Genomic DNA, 16,622 nt, shown 5'->3' on the forward strand with positions numbered 1-16,622 from the left:
GTCAGCAGATGTGTCACCACATTCTACACCAGCTGGAGTTTCTGGGTCAGATTCGAGGTAAGCACACATAGAGTGAATGATGATTGTGTGGGTCACTGTGGCAAGCTCCTGGGCAGAGAGGGGACCAGCTGCCTGACCTGCCTAAGATGGTAAAAGGCAGATCTAGCCACTGCAGTGATCTGGACTTCCATAGAGAGGGAAGCAGCTAGAATCACGCCAAGGCATAGAATCATAGAGTTGGAAGGGACCTCCAGGGTCATCTAGTCCAACCCCCTGCACAATGCAGGAAACTCACAAATTCCATCCCCCCCCCCCAAAAAAATCACAGGATCTGCATTGCTGTCAGATGGCCATCTAGCCTCTGTTTAAAAGCCTCCAAAGAAAGAGAGCCCACCACTTCCCAAGGAAGCCTGTTCCACTGAGGAACCGCTCTAACAGTCAGAAAGTTATTCCTAATGTTGAGCCGGAAACTCTTTTAATTTAATGTCAACCTGTTGGTTCTGGTCCTACCTTCTGGGACCACAGAAAACAATTCTGCACCATCCTCTATATGACAGCCCTTCAAGTACTTGAAGATGGTGATCATATCACCTCTCAGTCGCCTCCTCTCCAGGCTAAACATGCCCATCTCCTTCAACCTTTCGTCATAGGACTTGGCCTCCAGACCCCTCACCATCTTTGTTGCTCTCCTCTGGACCTGTTCCAGCATATCTATATCCTTCTTAAAATGTGGTGCCCAAAACTGAACACAATACTCCAGGTGAGGTCTTACCAGAGCACAGTAAAGTGGAATGTGGAAACCACCTCACTGAGCACCACTCTCTGTCCCCAACTCTGGAGAAAGGAGGAAAGCCATTGTAAGGCAGTCCCCTTAACTCCTATGTTGGCAAGGCGGTGGATCAAGAGATCATAATCCACAGTGTCAAATGCTGCCATCAGATCTAACAATAACAGCAACACTGACCCACCTTGATCCAGGTGTCTCAGGAGGTCATTTGTGAGGGCAACCAGTGTGGAGTCTATCCCATTTCTAGGTTGGAAGCTGGACTGGAGCTGGTCCAGGACTGATGTTTCATCCAGGAAAATCTGGAATTGCTCACCAATGCTTTCTCAACTACCTTACCCAAGAATGGTAAGTTCGACACTGGGTGGTAGTTGGTGAGAGCTATAAGGTCCAAAGATGTTTTTTTCAAGAGCGGATGTACCACAGCCTCCTTTAACTTATAGGTTTCCATAAATGTTCATCTTGTCTTCCATACTGTTTACTACCTATGAAAATTGCCAAGAAAGATACTTTTCCAAAGAAGCTCTGAATAAGTAAGTTTAACTTTGCATGGAAAGTAAACAAACTGAAATTAAGCCCTGACAAAAGGAGGGGTTTGGATATTAATAAAACTGACCAAGAAATAGGTGTTCAACCTGTACTAGTTGGAATTAGTGATGTGCACCTGAAAGATATTTTTCAGATTTGGATTTTAAGAAGGACATAAATACTGGTACTCTGTGTTACTTGGGTCCCCTAATACCATTCAGGGGTTTTATTGGAATACCCACATTTTCAGGTCCATTATTCCCTGTATGGAAATCTTTCCAGAGGGCTGGAATGGCAGCTTTGCAAGCAAATTACATCAAAATTGTAGGGAACCCGGTCCTTCCTGCTCACTAACAACCACACAAGTTTATAGCAAAGTGGATTAAGGGTTCCGGTTCTGTGGGTCCCTGAGCAAGGTTCCCTCAGTCATCCTATTTGTCTCCATTGTTTCCCATGGGGAATAAAAACCGTCCTGTCACCAGGGTGAAGAAGCCAATGGCCAAAATAACAAGATCAACCACTGCCCCAAAACCTACAAATACAACAGAACAAGCCCAGCAGATCCAGCATCAAACTATAGAATCCCACTAGCTTTATGTGTCACACAGGGTGTGGTCACGCGTCACATTAAAAGCGGGTGTGTAGCGCTCAAATTTGAACCACTGAATATTGATTCAATGCAGGGCCGATCAGACGAGCATCCAAGAATGCGACTCATTCTGTTGTTGAGCGATCAGACATCCAATACTATCACGCTCTTTTCTTGGTGCATGTGTGATCAGATGGTGATTTCTGGGAGGGGGGGTCCATTGAACATGCTCCCAACTGTTTGGAGGTGGGAAATCAAACGTTGCTTCAGAGGCAGGGGAAGGGGGGAAAGTTTCCGGAATTAATGCTGCCAATTCAAACCAGGGAACTGCCAGGAATTACTTTCCTAGAAATTGGCAGTGACAATGATATCTGGAAATTCTCCACATTGAAAAAAAAATATTTTTTTTCCTGTTCTGAATAGTGGGATCCTGTGTTGATTGGAGAAGCAGAAGCATCACCTCAGATTCCCGGATGATCTGGCAATGCGCATGTCTGCTGGGGCTTTTTTTTTCCTTCTAAAGGTGGTAGGGGCGGTAAACATTCCAAGGGGCAGTATCGTGTGTGAGCTGTCCAAACAGAAAAAACCTGATCTTGTGCCACTTCTTTGAAAAAGGGCCGGACTTTATGCGCTATCAAATTAATGCAGCATTGATCCGCAGCAAGCCGGGATGACCCTGGATGACACTCGATTGCCAGATGTGGATGTCTGGACGAACATATTTAATCCGTCAGTGAGACGGAGCTGTGTCGCCACTAATGGTATGTCTGAACGCACCCACAGACTCACCAACATGTAGATCTTTTGCTGGGTGAGAAGAAGAGTTAGATTTATACCCCGGCCTTGGATTATTCCCCACCCTTCACTTGAAGTTTCAGAGCCGTTTTCAATCTCCTTCCTCTCCTCTCCCTACAACAGATACACTATGTGGTATGTGGGGTTGGGGGAGCTCTGAAAGAACAGTGACTGACCCAAGGTCACCCAGCTGGCTGCATGTGGAGAAGTGGGGAATTAAACTCGGTTCTCTGGATTAGAGTTCACCACTCTTAACCACTATGCTAAACTGACTCTCAGGAGAAATTCCAGCTAAGATGCAGTACCTTCTTGCAGGCTCTGCACTAGCATACACACTGCTGGAACAATGTCTCCATATCCCTGCACCTGGGTTCAGAAAGGTAGCCATTTTCCCCTAAAGCTTTTGGATAAATGCATTTAGATCAAGAGATCCAGGCTTACTGTGTCAGACAAAAGTGCTTTGGTGAGCTCCTTAAACAGCTTAAGGACCTCTATCATCTGAGAGAGAGAGAGAGTTAGCCACTCCTCGTTGCAGAGCACCCCCACATGTCAGTCTTCTCAGTCAAGGAGCTCAGTGTGCTCTTCTGCCCCACCGAACACTCAAACATGGTGCAGGTGGTGCTCCAGTAAGTGCTGATGCAGCTTATCAAATGATGCTCTAACATGCCCATCAGTGTCTGTTTCTGACTCTCTCTGTGTGGAAGAAGTGAAATTCTGGCAGTTCTGGAGAAGGTGCTGGAAATCACAAGTTACAGCATCCAGTTCATGATTCTCTGCAGAACCCAGGTCCAAGGCATTCTTCAGCACCAGATGAAATAGGTGGGTTATGCAGAAAATGCACTTTATGCCCCAAAGACGGTTGTATGTAAGATGAACGGGGAAGGCAGATGACTCTCAGGCTAGGACAGCTGGATTTCTAGCCCTGATTACCTGTCAATGCATGGTTGCCCCTTCAAACTAAGCTTTTGGAGGCATGTACCTGCTAGGATTCCTTAGTGATACATGTTAGCCTCACAGTATGGAGTTTGCTCTCCCTCTTCGGTGTTAGTGCTGAGTTTTCTCCGAGTAGTGCTCATTCCTTTCCTGTGCCTCTCCTGACACCCAAGTGAAATGCTGTGCACTTTAAGTCCACATGATAGAGAGCTCTAAAGCAGAATCTTGTGCCATGTAACCTACTGAATTATAGGGAGTCCTGGCTGATCTTTATGTAATGCTGAGGGGAGGGGGGGTTGTCCGCTGATGGGAAGGGAGGTGATTGCTTTGTTTGTAGCCACCATCCTGTGTTCCACCTGAGCTTTTGGGAGCAGCTGTGCCTGTTCTGGGCACATAGCCTTTTCTGTTGCAGGAGTATGTACACCATACTTTTTGCTGCCATAACTTTCTGCTGCTGTCATGGAGAGGTGTTCCTAGGCTGGAGTAGTTTAGGGACTCAAATAACCCCCTGGCCCACCCGGTTCCTCACCAGTACAAGGTTTCACACCTGTAGCCCCCAGGCAGTGGAGCAGCACTGGTAGAGGGACCAGTGTAGTGGCATTGGGGAACTATGCCAATGCAGCTCTTACTTATGCTAGTGTGTATCTGAAATACTCTGGTGTAGTGGCTAATTGGCTCCCTAAATGCTTTCACACTCAGGATTTTCACCTTTTGCAAATTCTTTGAAACTGCCATAATGCTTACCTCTCATACAGCAGAGTCCCCCCCCTCCCTTATTCGCACGAATCTTCTCTTCCCCTGAAGCCACATTTCAGAGGGTATTTTGGGCTTTAATGGGAGGGAGGAGGAGAGAAATTCATGTTTTATGAATGAATATCCTTTCCTTCCATGGAGATTGCCTGTGAATTCCTGCCACAGACCTTTGAACTCATACGGACTAACACATCTAATTTCAATCATATAACGAATCGAAATTAAAGGATTCAGTAAAGCCCAAGGATTGTAAAACTATTCTGAAACCATCAGTGGGGCTTAAAAGTACTTAACTTTGGCTAGACCATGCCAGTTGCCAAGAATACACTTGCAAATAGCATATGCTCACACACGATTCTATAAAAATATATGTTTTGTCTTTTTTTTTCTGAATAGAAACTGGGTGAAGGATTAGCTAAACTACGCACAGCGCGAGAGGTTCCATCTGAATGCCGGTGCCCACCAGGTATGTGGAAAGATAATATGTTGTTGTTGCATAGCTGTGTTTTATTTCCAGAAGAAAGTTAATGGGAATGTGACCTACTATTATTTATTAATTCTTATATTGGCTTTCATTTGTCATGTAAAGAGTCTTAAAATGAGATGTAAAGAGTCTTAAAATGAGGAAAGAATGCTTACTGAGCAGAGCAGAAATATTTATTGTTTATAGCCAAAGACCATCAGAATAGAAAATTAAGAACTTAATGATTAAAAAAAGACTAAAAGCATCATTAAAAAATCAGTTACAAGATAAGATATAAAAGCAAGTAATATTGAATTACAGAAATGCAATCACCATTAGGCTCAACCATAGTAAACATAATTAATTACAAATGTTAATATATGATAAAATTATGAACACCTAAAATAAAACCAGTTAGTCAAAAGATTTATTTACTGAACGGCAATCTTGGCCCTAATCTTTTTTGCAGCCAGGGCAAAGAGCAACACTGTAGGTAATGAGTGGGTCAGTATTAGATAGTAAATACTTACTGTTAAGGCCATTTAACAGATGTCTGATGTGTATGGTAAGCAGCAAGGAATAGTTGAGATCCCATGGTGGTAGATTAATTCATTTTTCAGATTTCTCCCATCTATGTTCTTTATTGATGTTTTTGCTACTTGATAGAGTATGTTTCTCCCCCCACACACAGAAGTATCCTTTATAGGAGCAGTACGTACCAGGGATGCTGAGATCGCTGCTAAAATTGTGGCTGACCTTTGAACTGACTTTGCCTGTTTTGTGTCAAGTCATTCACCTCAACATTTTGCTGGCAAACAGCATTCAAGAAGTTTTCAATTTGCTCAGTGGTGCCGGCTGGATGGCTGCTGCTAATGCATGGTCACAATTTACAGACTTGCTTGGATTGCATATGCCCCAAAGCCATGCACAGGGCACACACCACATAAACACGTGAAGCTGCCTTATACTTAGGTCTCTCAATGCCAGCCTTGTCTGCTCAGACTGGCAGCAGCTCTCTCGGGTCTCATGTTGTGGCGTTTCACAGCACTTCCTACTTGATCCTTTTAACTGGACATTCCATGGATTGAACCAGCGATCATCTGCATGCAAAAGCAGATGTTCTACCACCAAGTCAGAGCCCTATATACCATTTATTCATACCACGTTAGTGCGTATGGGGGAGAAGAACACCCATGGCAAAATACTGAGATCTGTATCTAAAAAAAATTGAATCATAATAATCAAGGCAAAGCATGCAGCTTGCCCCTCCTCCAAAACATAATATCATCTCTTTTTTTAAAAAAAATGTTTACACATGAAAAGATGGTGGATGAAGAAAGTAACGTAGAGCTCATATGTTCAGAATACACATGCATTTTGATCCAGTTTTAAACCTACCAAAAAACCCACTCTTGAGCACCTGAGGTCCTGCTTATTGATGATATTCTCTGTTGTACTCAGTAGTTTGTTTTTATAAATATTTTCTTACAGTGCCTGGAACAGCATGGAGCATGGTATTGGAAGTGTCTGAGCATTATATAGGAAGAGGATCGGTTTCTAGATGCTGGGGTCAAATGTTTCCATAGATACATCTTTGTCTTGTTCAGGAATCAAAGTTCACCTATGCACCATTGGTTCCATTAATATTTTCTAATGAAAACTTTCTAGGCTCCAGTATTTGGAACTATAACAAACAACAAGATTATATGTTGGGATTTTCCTGGCCTCAATGGACATAAAACATGCATGGTTCAGTATAATTTCTGGCAGTATGAAGGGGAGGGGAGAAAAAGCATTTTATCCTCTTTTAATCTTAGCCTTTAAATTATATATAATAGTTTTAAATATTAGACTTGTAGCTCTTTTAAACATAACAATGTAATTGCAGTCTGCTTATTTAGCTAACCACTAGCAAATAAGTTGATAGCTGTCTTTATGCTCAAAGTCTAGACTGATTCTCTTGAAGAGAGGCAACATTGGTTGAGGCATTAATCTAAAATCCTTGCATGTCAGTTACATTTGAAGAAAGGGGAGTCTAATTTTTTAAAAAGTACCTTTGGGTCTTTGAAGCAAAAAGAATCTTTCTTTCCCCTCCCTTGGAGTTTCTGATTTCAGTCTAATATTTTGCACAGGCTAGTAGCATAGCAGACACCCAGTTTAGATTTCTGTGACAACAGACATATTTGATAGGAAGTGCTGGCATCACTGGTGGGAGATCCTGTCCTCAGCAGCTGTTTGGAAATTTGGACTGTCAGTTGTTCTAGCTTTCAGGTTGGGAGGGATTGTTGTTTGCTTTAATTCTTATTCTTGACACTGAACATACAGCCACTGACTGTTACAAAGACACATCCCAGCAGAATGAAATCCTGCGCTATGCATCTTTCTTCTTACATCAGCAGAGACTGGAGAGAATGGGGGAAGGTTCCAAATCATGAGGAGAAATATATGACTGCCATATTGGCAGAACTGTGCAGCAGCCCAATGCAGAGAGTATTAAGAGGCTGGTATGCCCTGATTTGAATAGCCTAGACAGCCTGATTTTGTCAGATCTCAGAAACTAAACAGGGTTGGTCCTTGTTAGTATTTGGATGAGAGATCACCAAGGAAGTCGAGGGTTGTTATACAGAGTCAGGCAATGGCAAAGGACCTCTGAACATCTCTTGTCTTGGAAACCCTGAAGAGTCACCATAACTTGATGGCAACATAAACAAACAAACAAATAATCTTAATTCCCAAATTATGTATATTCTGTTGTTACAAGCTGGTTTTCTTTCCAGGCTCCCTAATTGTTTCTTGCACAGATGACTTGAAGAGAAGAGGGACAGAGATATGAGACCAGGAATGCCCCTTTTTCATTGTTTTGTTCCTCCTTTTAATTTTTTTTTGCTGAGCTGGGCACCTCTTTGCCTGCCTGTCTTTCCATGCTCCTTTTACCCTCTGTTGTTTCTAAGCTGGCATCTGAGCAGAGAAGATCTGTGGCAATGGATTTCAGTTCAGGAGCTTCCATATTTCTTTTAAAAACGCCAAAACCAAGACAAAATCCCCAGAGGGGCAGTGATTTAAATTCCAAGGACATGGAAACTCAAACTGATATTTTTTGTTTTAGTAGATCTTTCTGCCAGGCAGAAGAGGAGAAATACTTAGGTGTTTGATTCTGTCCTGCCTGGAATCCATCCAGAATTTTTTTTTTTTTCCACTGGATCAGGATATGAGATTAGAAGTTGTGTCCATCATCCGCAGAGCTGCCATTTAGGTGCACTCAAAGCCTTGGGCATGTCTGTTTGAATTTTTGATTTTTTTTCTCCCTAGGCAGCAAACATCCAAGTCATGACACAAATTGTTCCTGAAAATCTGCTCAGTTTCAAAATCATTTTGCCATATGGAAAAGTTACTTGTCATGAAACACAACCCCAAAGTCCCTCTGGGAATTTGGATCTAGACTGTAGACCTATACCCATAGAGCTACAAATAATGGTTGGCTGTCTACTTATATTAAACTCACATCCACTTGATTCAAATGTTAAGAAAAAAACCTATATAATCAAACAATCACAAAGGAAACATGAGTCTTATCCAGTCTCAGTTTAAGAAAAATGGACAAAGGGCACATAGATTTTGCCAAATCATGATTAAAATAATCTTATTGGGTTAGTTATAAGTTACAGGTCACTCAGTGTTATCAGTGCCTGCCCAGTGCCCTTCTAAACTGAAAGGCTTAATCTTTAGAAATTTACTTGCAGTTGGTAGAGCATTTCCATTACTGACCACAAGAGGGAGCTAATATTGTTTCATGAATGCCATAGCAACCAAATGGTTGAAGATCTATTTCCAAACAAAACATCTGAAATGGTGATAAAATGTAGAGAATTGTTTCATTGCTCTGTAAAGCTTACATTCAAAGAGAATCAACTTGAAAGTCAAATTCATCATTCACAAGAATGAGTATTTCATTATTATTCCAGAAAGATAGATTAATATATTTAATAAATAGAACAAAACAGGAGTCAAGTAGTACTTTTAAGACCAACAAAGTTTTATTCATTTTATTTATTTTATTTATACTTGACTCCAGCTTTGTTCTACTGCTTCACCTGGATCTATATTTAATTAATGTATGTAAAGCATATTAGATTTCTGTTGCATTGCTGATAAATCCTTGCTCGGGATGCAATCAGGACTGGAGTCAATGATAATTCAGATGCTTTATGTCATTGTTGTGACCCATTTTCCAAGAATTTTTCTTCCTTCTTGACAAAGAATGTTTTGCTGGTATTAATTAAGAACATAAGAGAAGCCATGTTGGATCAGGCCAATGGCCCATCCAGTCCAACACTCTGCGTCACACAGTGGCCAATATATGTGTGTGTGTAAACAGTATATATCACTATATATATATATATATATATAGTGATATATACTGTTTACACACACACATATATTGGCCACTGTGTGACGCAGAGTGTTGGACTGGATGGGCCATTGGCCTGATCCAACATGGCTTCTCTTATGTTCTTATATATATATATATATATATATATATATATATATACACACATACTGTGACTAATGGCCACTGATGGACCTCTGCTCCATATTTTTATCCGATCCCCTCTTAAAGCTGGCTATGCTTGTGGCCGCCACCACCTCCTGTGGCAGTGAATTCCACATGTTAATCACCCTTTGGGTGAAGAAGCACTTCCATTTATCCGTTTTAACCTGACCGCTCAGCAATTTCATTGAATGCCCACGAGTTCTTGTATTGTGAGAAAGGGAGAAAAGTACTTCTTTCTCTACTTTCTCCATCCCATGCATTATCTTGTAAACCTCTATCATGTCACCCCGCAGTCGACGTTTTTCCAAGCTAAAGAACCCCAAGCGTTTTAACCTTTCTTCATAGGGAAAGTGTTCCAAACCTTTAATCATTCTAGTTGCCCTTTTCTGGACTTTTTCTAATGCTATAATATTTTTTTTGAGGTGCAGTGACCAGAATTGTACACAGTATTCCAAATGAGACCGCACCATCGATTTATACAGGGGCATTATGATACTGGCTGATTTGTTTTCAGTTTCCTTCCTAATAATTCTCAGCATGGCGTTGGCCTTTTTTATTGCAAACGCACACTGTCTTGACATTTTCAGTGAGCTATCTACCACGACCCCAAGATCTCTCTCTTGGTCAGTCTCTGCCAGTTCACACCCCATCAACTTGTATTTGTAGCTGGGATTCTTGGCCCCAATGTGCATTACTTTGCACTTGGCCACATTGAACCGCATCTGCCACGTTGACGCCCACTCACCCAGCCTCAACAGATCCCTTTGGAGTGCCTCACAATCCTCTCTGGTTCTCACCACCCTGAACAATTTAGTGTCATCTGCAAACTTGGCTACTTCACTGCTCACTCCCAACTCCAAATCATTTATGAACAAGTTAAAGAGCATGGGACCCAGTACTGAGCCCTGCGGCACCCCACTGCTTACTGTCCTCCATTGCGAAGACTGCCCATTTATACTCACTCTCTGCTTCCTATTAATTAGCCAGTTTTTGATCCACAAGAGGACCTGTCCTTTTACTCCATGACTCTCGAGCTTACTAAGGAGTCTTCGATGAGGAACTTTATCAAAAACTTTCTGGAAGTCAAGGTAAACAACATCTATTGGGTCCCCTTTGTCCACATGTTTGTTCACCCCCTCAAAGAACTGTAACAGGTTAGTGAGGCAAGATCTTCCCTTACAGAACCCACGCTGAGTCTTCCTCAATAACTTGTGTTCATCAGTGTGCCTACTCATTCTGTCCTTGATAATGGTTTCTACCAATGTTCCCGGTATTGAAGTCAGACTGAGCGGCCTGTAATTTCCCAGATCTCCTCTGGAACCCTTTTTAAAGATGGGCGTGACATTTGCTACCTTCCAGTCCTCAGGAACGGAGGCAAATTTCAATGAAAGATTACATATTTTTGTCAGGAGATCCACAAGTTCAACTTAGAGTTCTTTCAGAACTCTTGGATGTATGCCATCCGTACCTGGTGACTTATTAGTTTTTAATTTGTCTATCAGTTGTAGGACCTCCTCTCTTGTCACCTCAATTTGACTCAGGTTTTTCAACACGCTTTCCAAAATTAGTGGTTCTGGAGCAGGTAAACACTTCTCATCTTCCACAGTGAAGACAGAAGCAAAAAATGCATTCAGCTTCTCAGCCATTTCTCTATCCTCCTTCAGTAATCCTTTTACCCCTTGGTCATCCAAGGGCCCCATTGCCTCCCTGGCTGGTTTCCTGCTTCTAATATATTTGAAGAAATTTTTATTGTTGGTCTTCATGTTTTTTGCAATATGCTCCTCATAGTCCCTTTTTGCCTGCCTGATCACAGTCTTGCATTTGATTTGCTTGTGTTCCCTTTTATTAATCTCACTTGGACTAGCTTTCCACCGCTTAAAGGAGTCCTTCTTACCTTTTACAGCTTCCATTACTTTGTTAACCATGCAGGCCTTTTCTTATACCTGTTCGTGCTTTTCCTAACTTGTGATATATATTTTATCTGAGCTTCTAGAATTGTAGTTTTAAATAGCCTCCAAGCTTCCCCAAGGGTTTTGACTGTATTTACCTTTCCTTTCAGTTTCCTCTTCACATGCCTCCTCATCTCAGAGAATTTATCCCTTTTAAAGTTAAATGTGATTGTGCCGGTCTTTTGGGGCAACTCCCTATTTATACAAATGGTGTAATCAATAACGTTATGGTCATTGCTCCCAAGCAGTGCGATCAGTTTTACATCTCTCACCAAGTCTTGGGCATTACTTAGGACCAAATCCAGGATCGCCCCACCCCTGGTAGGTTCTGTGACCATCTGCTCCATAGCACAGTCATTGAGAGCATCTAGAAACTCAGTCTCTTTCTCTCGACCAGAACACATATTGACCCAATCAATCTGCGGGTAGTTAAAATCACCTATTACGACACAGTTTTTATGTTTAGCCACTATCTTTAATCCTTCCATCATATTATAATCGTCCTCTAACTTTTGATTTTGTGGGCGATAACAAACTTCCATAGTTAAATTTCCTTTTGGGCCCTCTATTTTGACCCAAAGCATTTCTAGAAGGGAATCTAATTCTTTGACCTCAGTCTTACTGGACTGTATACCCTCTCTGACTTACAGAGCCACCCCACCTCCAACCCTTCCCTCCCTATCCTTCTGAAATAACTTATATCCAGGAATCACCATGTCCCACTGATTCTCCTCATTCCACCAAGTTTCTGAAATTCCCACAATGTCTATGTTTTCTCCCAACACTAAACATTCCAACTCACCAATTTTACTTTGAACACTTCTAGCATTTGTATACAAACATCTATAATTTCCCAAGCAAATTAGGCCCACAACCTTCCTCCTGCTGCCTCGAGACTTTGGCAGACACTCCATACTGTTCGTCACCATCTCAGTGGACAGCTCTGATCCATTATCCGGTAGGAAAGTAACAGCTAACCCTTCATCTCTTTGAGATGAGTCCTCCCGAACCAGACACATTTAATCTCCTGTCAGCTTTCCCCCAAGATTTAGTTTAAAAACTACTCTGCCACCTTTTTGATTTTAAGCACCAGCAGCCTGGTTCCATCTGGGGACAAATGGAGACCGTCTCTTTTGTACAGTTCCCGCTTGTTCCAGAAAGCATCTGTAGTGTATGGCGTTCACAGAACGCAACCAGTTCATAAAGGCCACAACAGCGAAATAACATCAGTCCACCCCAGCCGCGGAGGTAACTGAGAAACATCCAGGTGCCTCCGCGCTGGACGCGACTATCCGCCAATCACAGCCAGTGGCGGGAAATACGGCGGGTCTGCATTGGACCAGCCAGCAGGAAGAATAGTCCGGCAACTGTATATATGCGGGACCCGGCCCGCGTGCTCTCGTTTCCATCTTGTACTGTACCATGAAATAAACTACGTTGCCCTACGTGTGTCTCCAAGTTTGGTACTTTACAGTGGCGACGAAGGTGGGATCCTAGCCTCATCGGCTACAACGGAGATCGTGGGCAATGAACGACCGGCCACGACCGCCGCCGCCACCATGGCCAACCAGAGCGGAAACACCGGTTACATCGAGCCCTTCGACCCTGCAAATCCAGAGGGCTGGGAGTCCTACTCGGAACGGGTCGAGTTCTACCTCCGGGCCAACAAGATCACCGACGCCGGAGCAAAGAGGGATGTTCTCCTGAGCGTCTGCGGGCCAGCCACGTTCGAGATCGCCAAGGGTCTCTCGGCTCCCGCCCGCCTCGCGGAGAAATCCTACGAGGAGATCATCAGGCTCCTCACAGGCCATTTCTTGCCGCAGCCCTCACGGGTGGCTCGCAGATTCCTGTTCCACAAAAGGGACCAGACCGCTGGAGAGTCAGCCGCGGACTACTTGGCGGCCCTCCGCAAACTCGCCGGGAACTGCAACTTCCCCCAGTTGGAGGAGACCCTGGCCGACCGATTCACGTGGGGCCTCCGCGACGAAAGGCTCCAACAGAAGCTCTTCGCCAAAGAAGAGCTCACCCTCCAGGGCGCCTTCAGCGAGGCGGTAGCGTTCGAGAGGGCTGCCCGGACCTTTCCCCGGGTCAAGACCGAGACCGCCCACCACGAGGAGCTGGACCCCGAGCACCAGGACGAGGGGGAAGCCTTCCAGACGCGCCGCGCCGCAGGACCAGCTGCCCGAGCTCCACAGCGCCCCCGAGCCAGCGAACGGCCGAACCAGCGCACTAACGAAAGGGCCAAATGCGCCAGCTGCGGCGACCCCCACGAGCGGAGGGACTGCCAGTACCGGACCTGGGACTGCAGGAGCTGCGGGAAGACCGGCCATATCGCGCGAGCTTGCCGAGCCAAGCACAACCGCCCGCGACCGACCGCGCCCCACGAGGCCACAGAGTCCCACTCAACAGCCTCCACCTCACTTCAGGTACTGAGTTTGCCCCTGACCACCCCCAACAAGATAAAGATGGCAGTCCTCATAGACGGGGCCCCCTGCGTCATGGAAGTGGACTCGGGCTCCTCCATCTCCATAATCGCGGAGGAGACCCTGAGAAGGCTACACCCTGGCCAGGGGCTGCAGCTGCGACCGGCAAATTTCATATTGCGGGACTTCCAGCAAAACCCGGTCCAAATAGCGGGGTGGGCACGGGTGCAGGTGGAGCGGGGGTCCTTCAGAGGCCCCCTAGACATCCTGGTGGTCAAGCGGCCGCTTACCACCCTGTTGGGTCTTGCATGGTTTGGCCCCTTAGGAATCCGAATAGAGGTGGCGCGCACGGCCACAGCAGGAGGGTTCGGGGAGGTGTGCGGAGAGTTCCCCGACGTATTTGATGGGTCGCTGGGTAGTTACAAGGGCCCGGCCATCTCCCTACCGCTCGACCCGACGGTCAGACCGATCCGGCTCAAGGCAAGGAGGGTCCCCTTCGCCTTGAAGCCCAAGATCGGGGCAGAGTTGGACCGCCTAGTAGCACAAGGGGTCCTGGAGCCGGTCGATTACGCCATGTGGGAGACCCCCATAGTGACTCCGGTCAAACCCAATGGGGACGTGCGGATATGTGCAGATTACAAGTGCACAATTAACAAAGCGCTCCAAGACAACCCATACCCGGTGCCAGTAGTCAGCCACGTCCTGGCCGCCCTGGCGGGGTCAAAGATTTTCGGGAAGCTGGACCTGGCACAAGCCTACCAGCAGCTCCCGGTGGACGCCAAAACGGCTGAGGCACAGACGATAGTTACCCACAGGGGGGCGTTCAGGGTGAACAGGTTACAGTTTGGGGTCAGCGTGGCTCCGGGAATCTTCCAGAGCATAATGGATGCTCTCCTTAAAGGGATCCCCGGAGTCCAGCCGTTTTTCGACGATGTTCTAATCGCCGCCCCGGACCCTGAGGAATTCCGCAACCGCCTCCGGGAGGTGCTCCGCCGTTTTCAAGCCGCTGGACTAAAGGTTAAAAGGGAGAAGTGCATGCTGGGGGTGCCACGGGTGGAGTTCCTGGGCTTCGCAGTGGACGCGGAGGGAATCCACCCGACCGAGGAAAAGACCAGGGCCATTGTTCAAGCCCCAGCCCCCACGTGTAAAGCGGAGCTACAGAGCTTCTTGGGGGTCCTCAATTTCTACCACACGTTCATACCCCACAAGGCGGCCCTTGCCGAACCCCTACACCGACTACTGGACAAAAAAGCTCCACGGGTGTGGGGGAAGAAGCAAGCCGCCGCCTTCCAGGCAGTTAAGGATGTTCTGGTCTCCAACGCGGTGCTGCACCACTTCGACGAGCGCCTTCCGGTCATCCTGGCATGCGATGCGTTGCCGTACGGGGTGGGCGCTGTCCTGGGGCACCAGTTACCGGATGGCCGGGAGGTTCCGGTCGCATACTACTCACGCACCCTGACGTCGGCGGAACGGAACTATGCACAAATCGACAAGGAGGCCCTGGCCATAGTAGCGGGGGTCCATAAATTCAACGATTATTTGTATGGGCGCCGGTTCACAATAGCGACGGACCATAAGCCGCTTTTGGGTCTGTTGGCCCCAGACCGCCAAACTCCCCAAATCCTGTCCCAGAGGGTGTTGAGGTGGAACCAATTCCTCAACTCGTACACCTACGCTCTGGTACACAGGGCGGGCAAGGCAATGGGTCACGCGGACGCACTCAGCTGGTTGCCACTTCCAGACACAGGCCCCGATCCAGCCCCAGCACACCAGGTCATGTCGATCGAGGCACTCCCGGATCAGCCCCTCCACGCGGCGGAGGTGGCCAAAGCCACCGGAAAAAACAAAACCCTAGCACGGGTGCTCGACTGGGTGGTGAGGGGGTGGCCAGAGGGGGACATGGGGGAAGAGTTCAAACCCTACAAAATGCGAAGGGAGGAACTAGCAGCCCACAAGGGGTGCCTACTATGGGGGAGCCCGGTAGTGGTCCCCCCCCCCTCTACAGAAACGGGTTTTGGAATCACTTCACGAAACACACCCAGGCATAGTGAGAATGAAGGCCCTAGCCAGGAGCTACGTATGGTGGCCGGGGATGGACGGGGAGATAGAGAACTGGGTCCGGAGATGCAGCACATGCCAGGAGTCGCGGCCGGACCCACCCAGCGCCCCAGCTACACGGTGGGAGACCACAAGGAAACCGTGGTCCCGGCTCCACATTGACTTTGCCGGGCCGTTCCAGGGACAGATCTTCCTAATCATTGTAGATGCATACACAAAATGGTTAGAGGTCATCTCCGTAGGGTCCACCTCGTCAGCAGCAGCCATTAGAGCATTACGCAGGGTCCTGTGCACCCACGGTATCCCGGACACCATAGTCTCGGACAACGGGGCAGCGTTCACATCGGGGGAATTCCAGGCATTCCTCCAGAGGTACCTCATTAGACACATCCGGTCAGCTCCCTTCCACCCGGCCACCAACGGCCAGGCCGAGCGGATGGTCCGGACAACAAAAGAGGCCCTGGGCAGAATAGTGCAAGGCGATTGGGACCACCGGCTAGCCGCGTTCCTCTTCGACAACCGGGTCATTCCAAACCCAGTCACCGGGGTCAGCCCAGCCGAGCTCCTCATGGGACGCAAGCTCACCACAAGGCTAGACCGGCTACACCCCGACAGAGCCTCCGACGTGCGAGGGTCCCCGGAGGTCAGAGACGCGGCTAGGGGATTCTTCGCGGGGGACCCCGTGTTCGCCCGCAACTACGCTTCAGGCCCAGAGTGGGTAGCCGGGCGGGTACTACGGGTCGTGGGTTCCCGCCACTACGAGGTATCCACCGAGGGGGGCCAGATCTTACGCCG

The 16,622-nt window shown here is 46.8% G+C and overlaps 1 protein-coding gene across 2 annotated transcripts in view; it reads left to right on the forward strand.

Annotated features, from left to right (window-relative positions):
* LOC132572871 (collagen alpha-1(XXIII) chain-like) overlaps positions 1–16,622 on the forward strand; it is a 539,646-nt gene that overhangs the window by 14,621 nt on the left and 508,403 nt on the right. For both annotated transcript variants that reach the window (XM_060240397.1, XM_060240396.1), the window contains exon 2: positions 4,779–4,848. Coding sequence is in view for 1 of the 2 variants with exons in the window: in XM_060240396.1 (XP_060096379.1) it covers positions 4,779–4,848 (70 nt within the window). In the remaining variant the exon portion in view is untranslated. The remainder of the gene's footprint in view (positions 1–4,778; positions 4,849–16,622) is intronic.

Source organism: Heteronotia binoei, chromosome 5 (assembly GCF_032191835.1).
Source record: "Heteronotia binoei isolate CCM8104 ecotype False Entrance Well chromosome 5, APGP_CSIRO_Hbin_v1, whole genome shotgun sequence".
Classification (NCBI taxonomy): domain Eukaryota; kingdom Metazoa; phylum Chordata; class Lepidosauria; order Squamata; family Gekkonidae; genus Heteronotia; species Heteronotia binoei.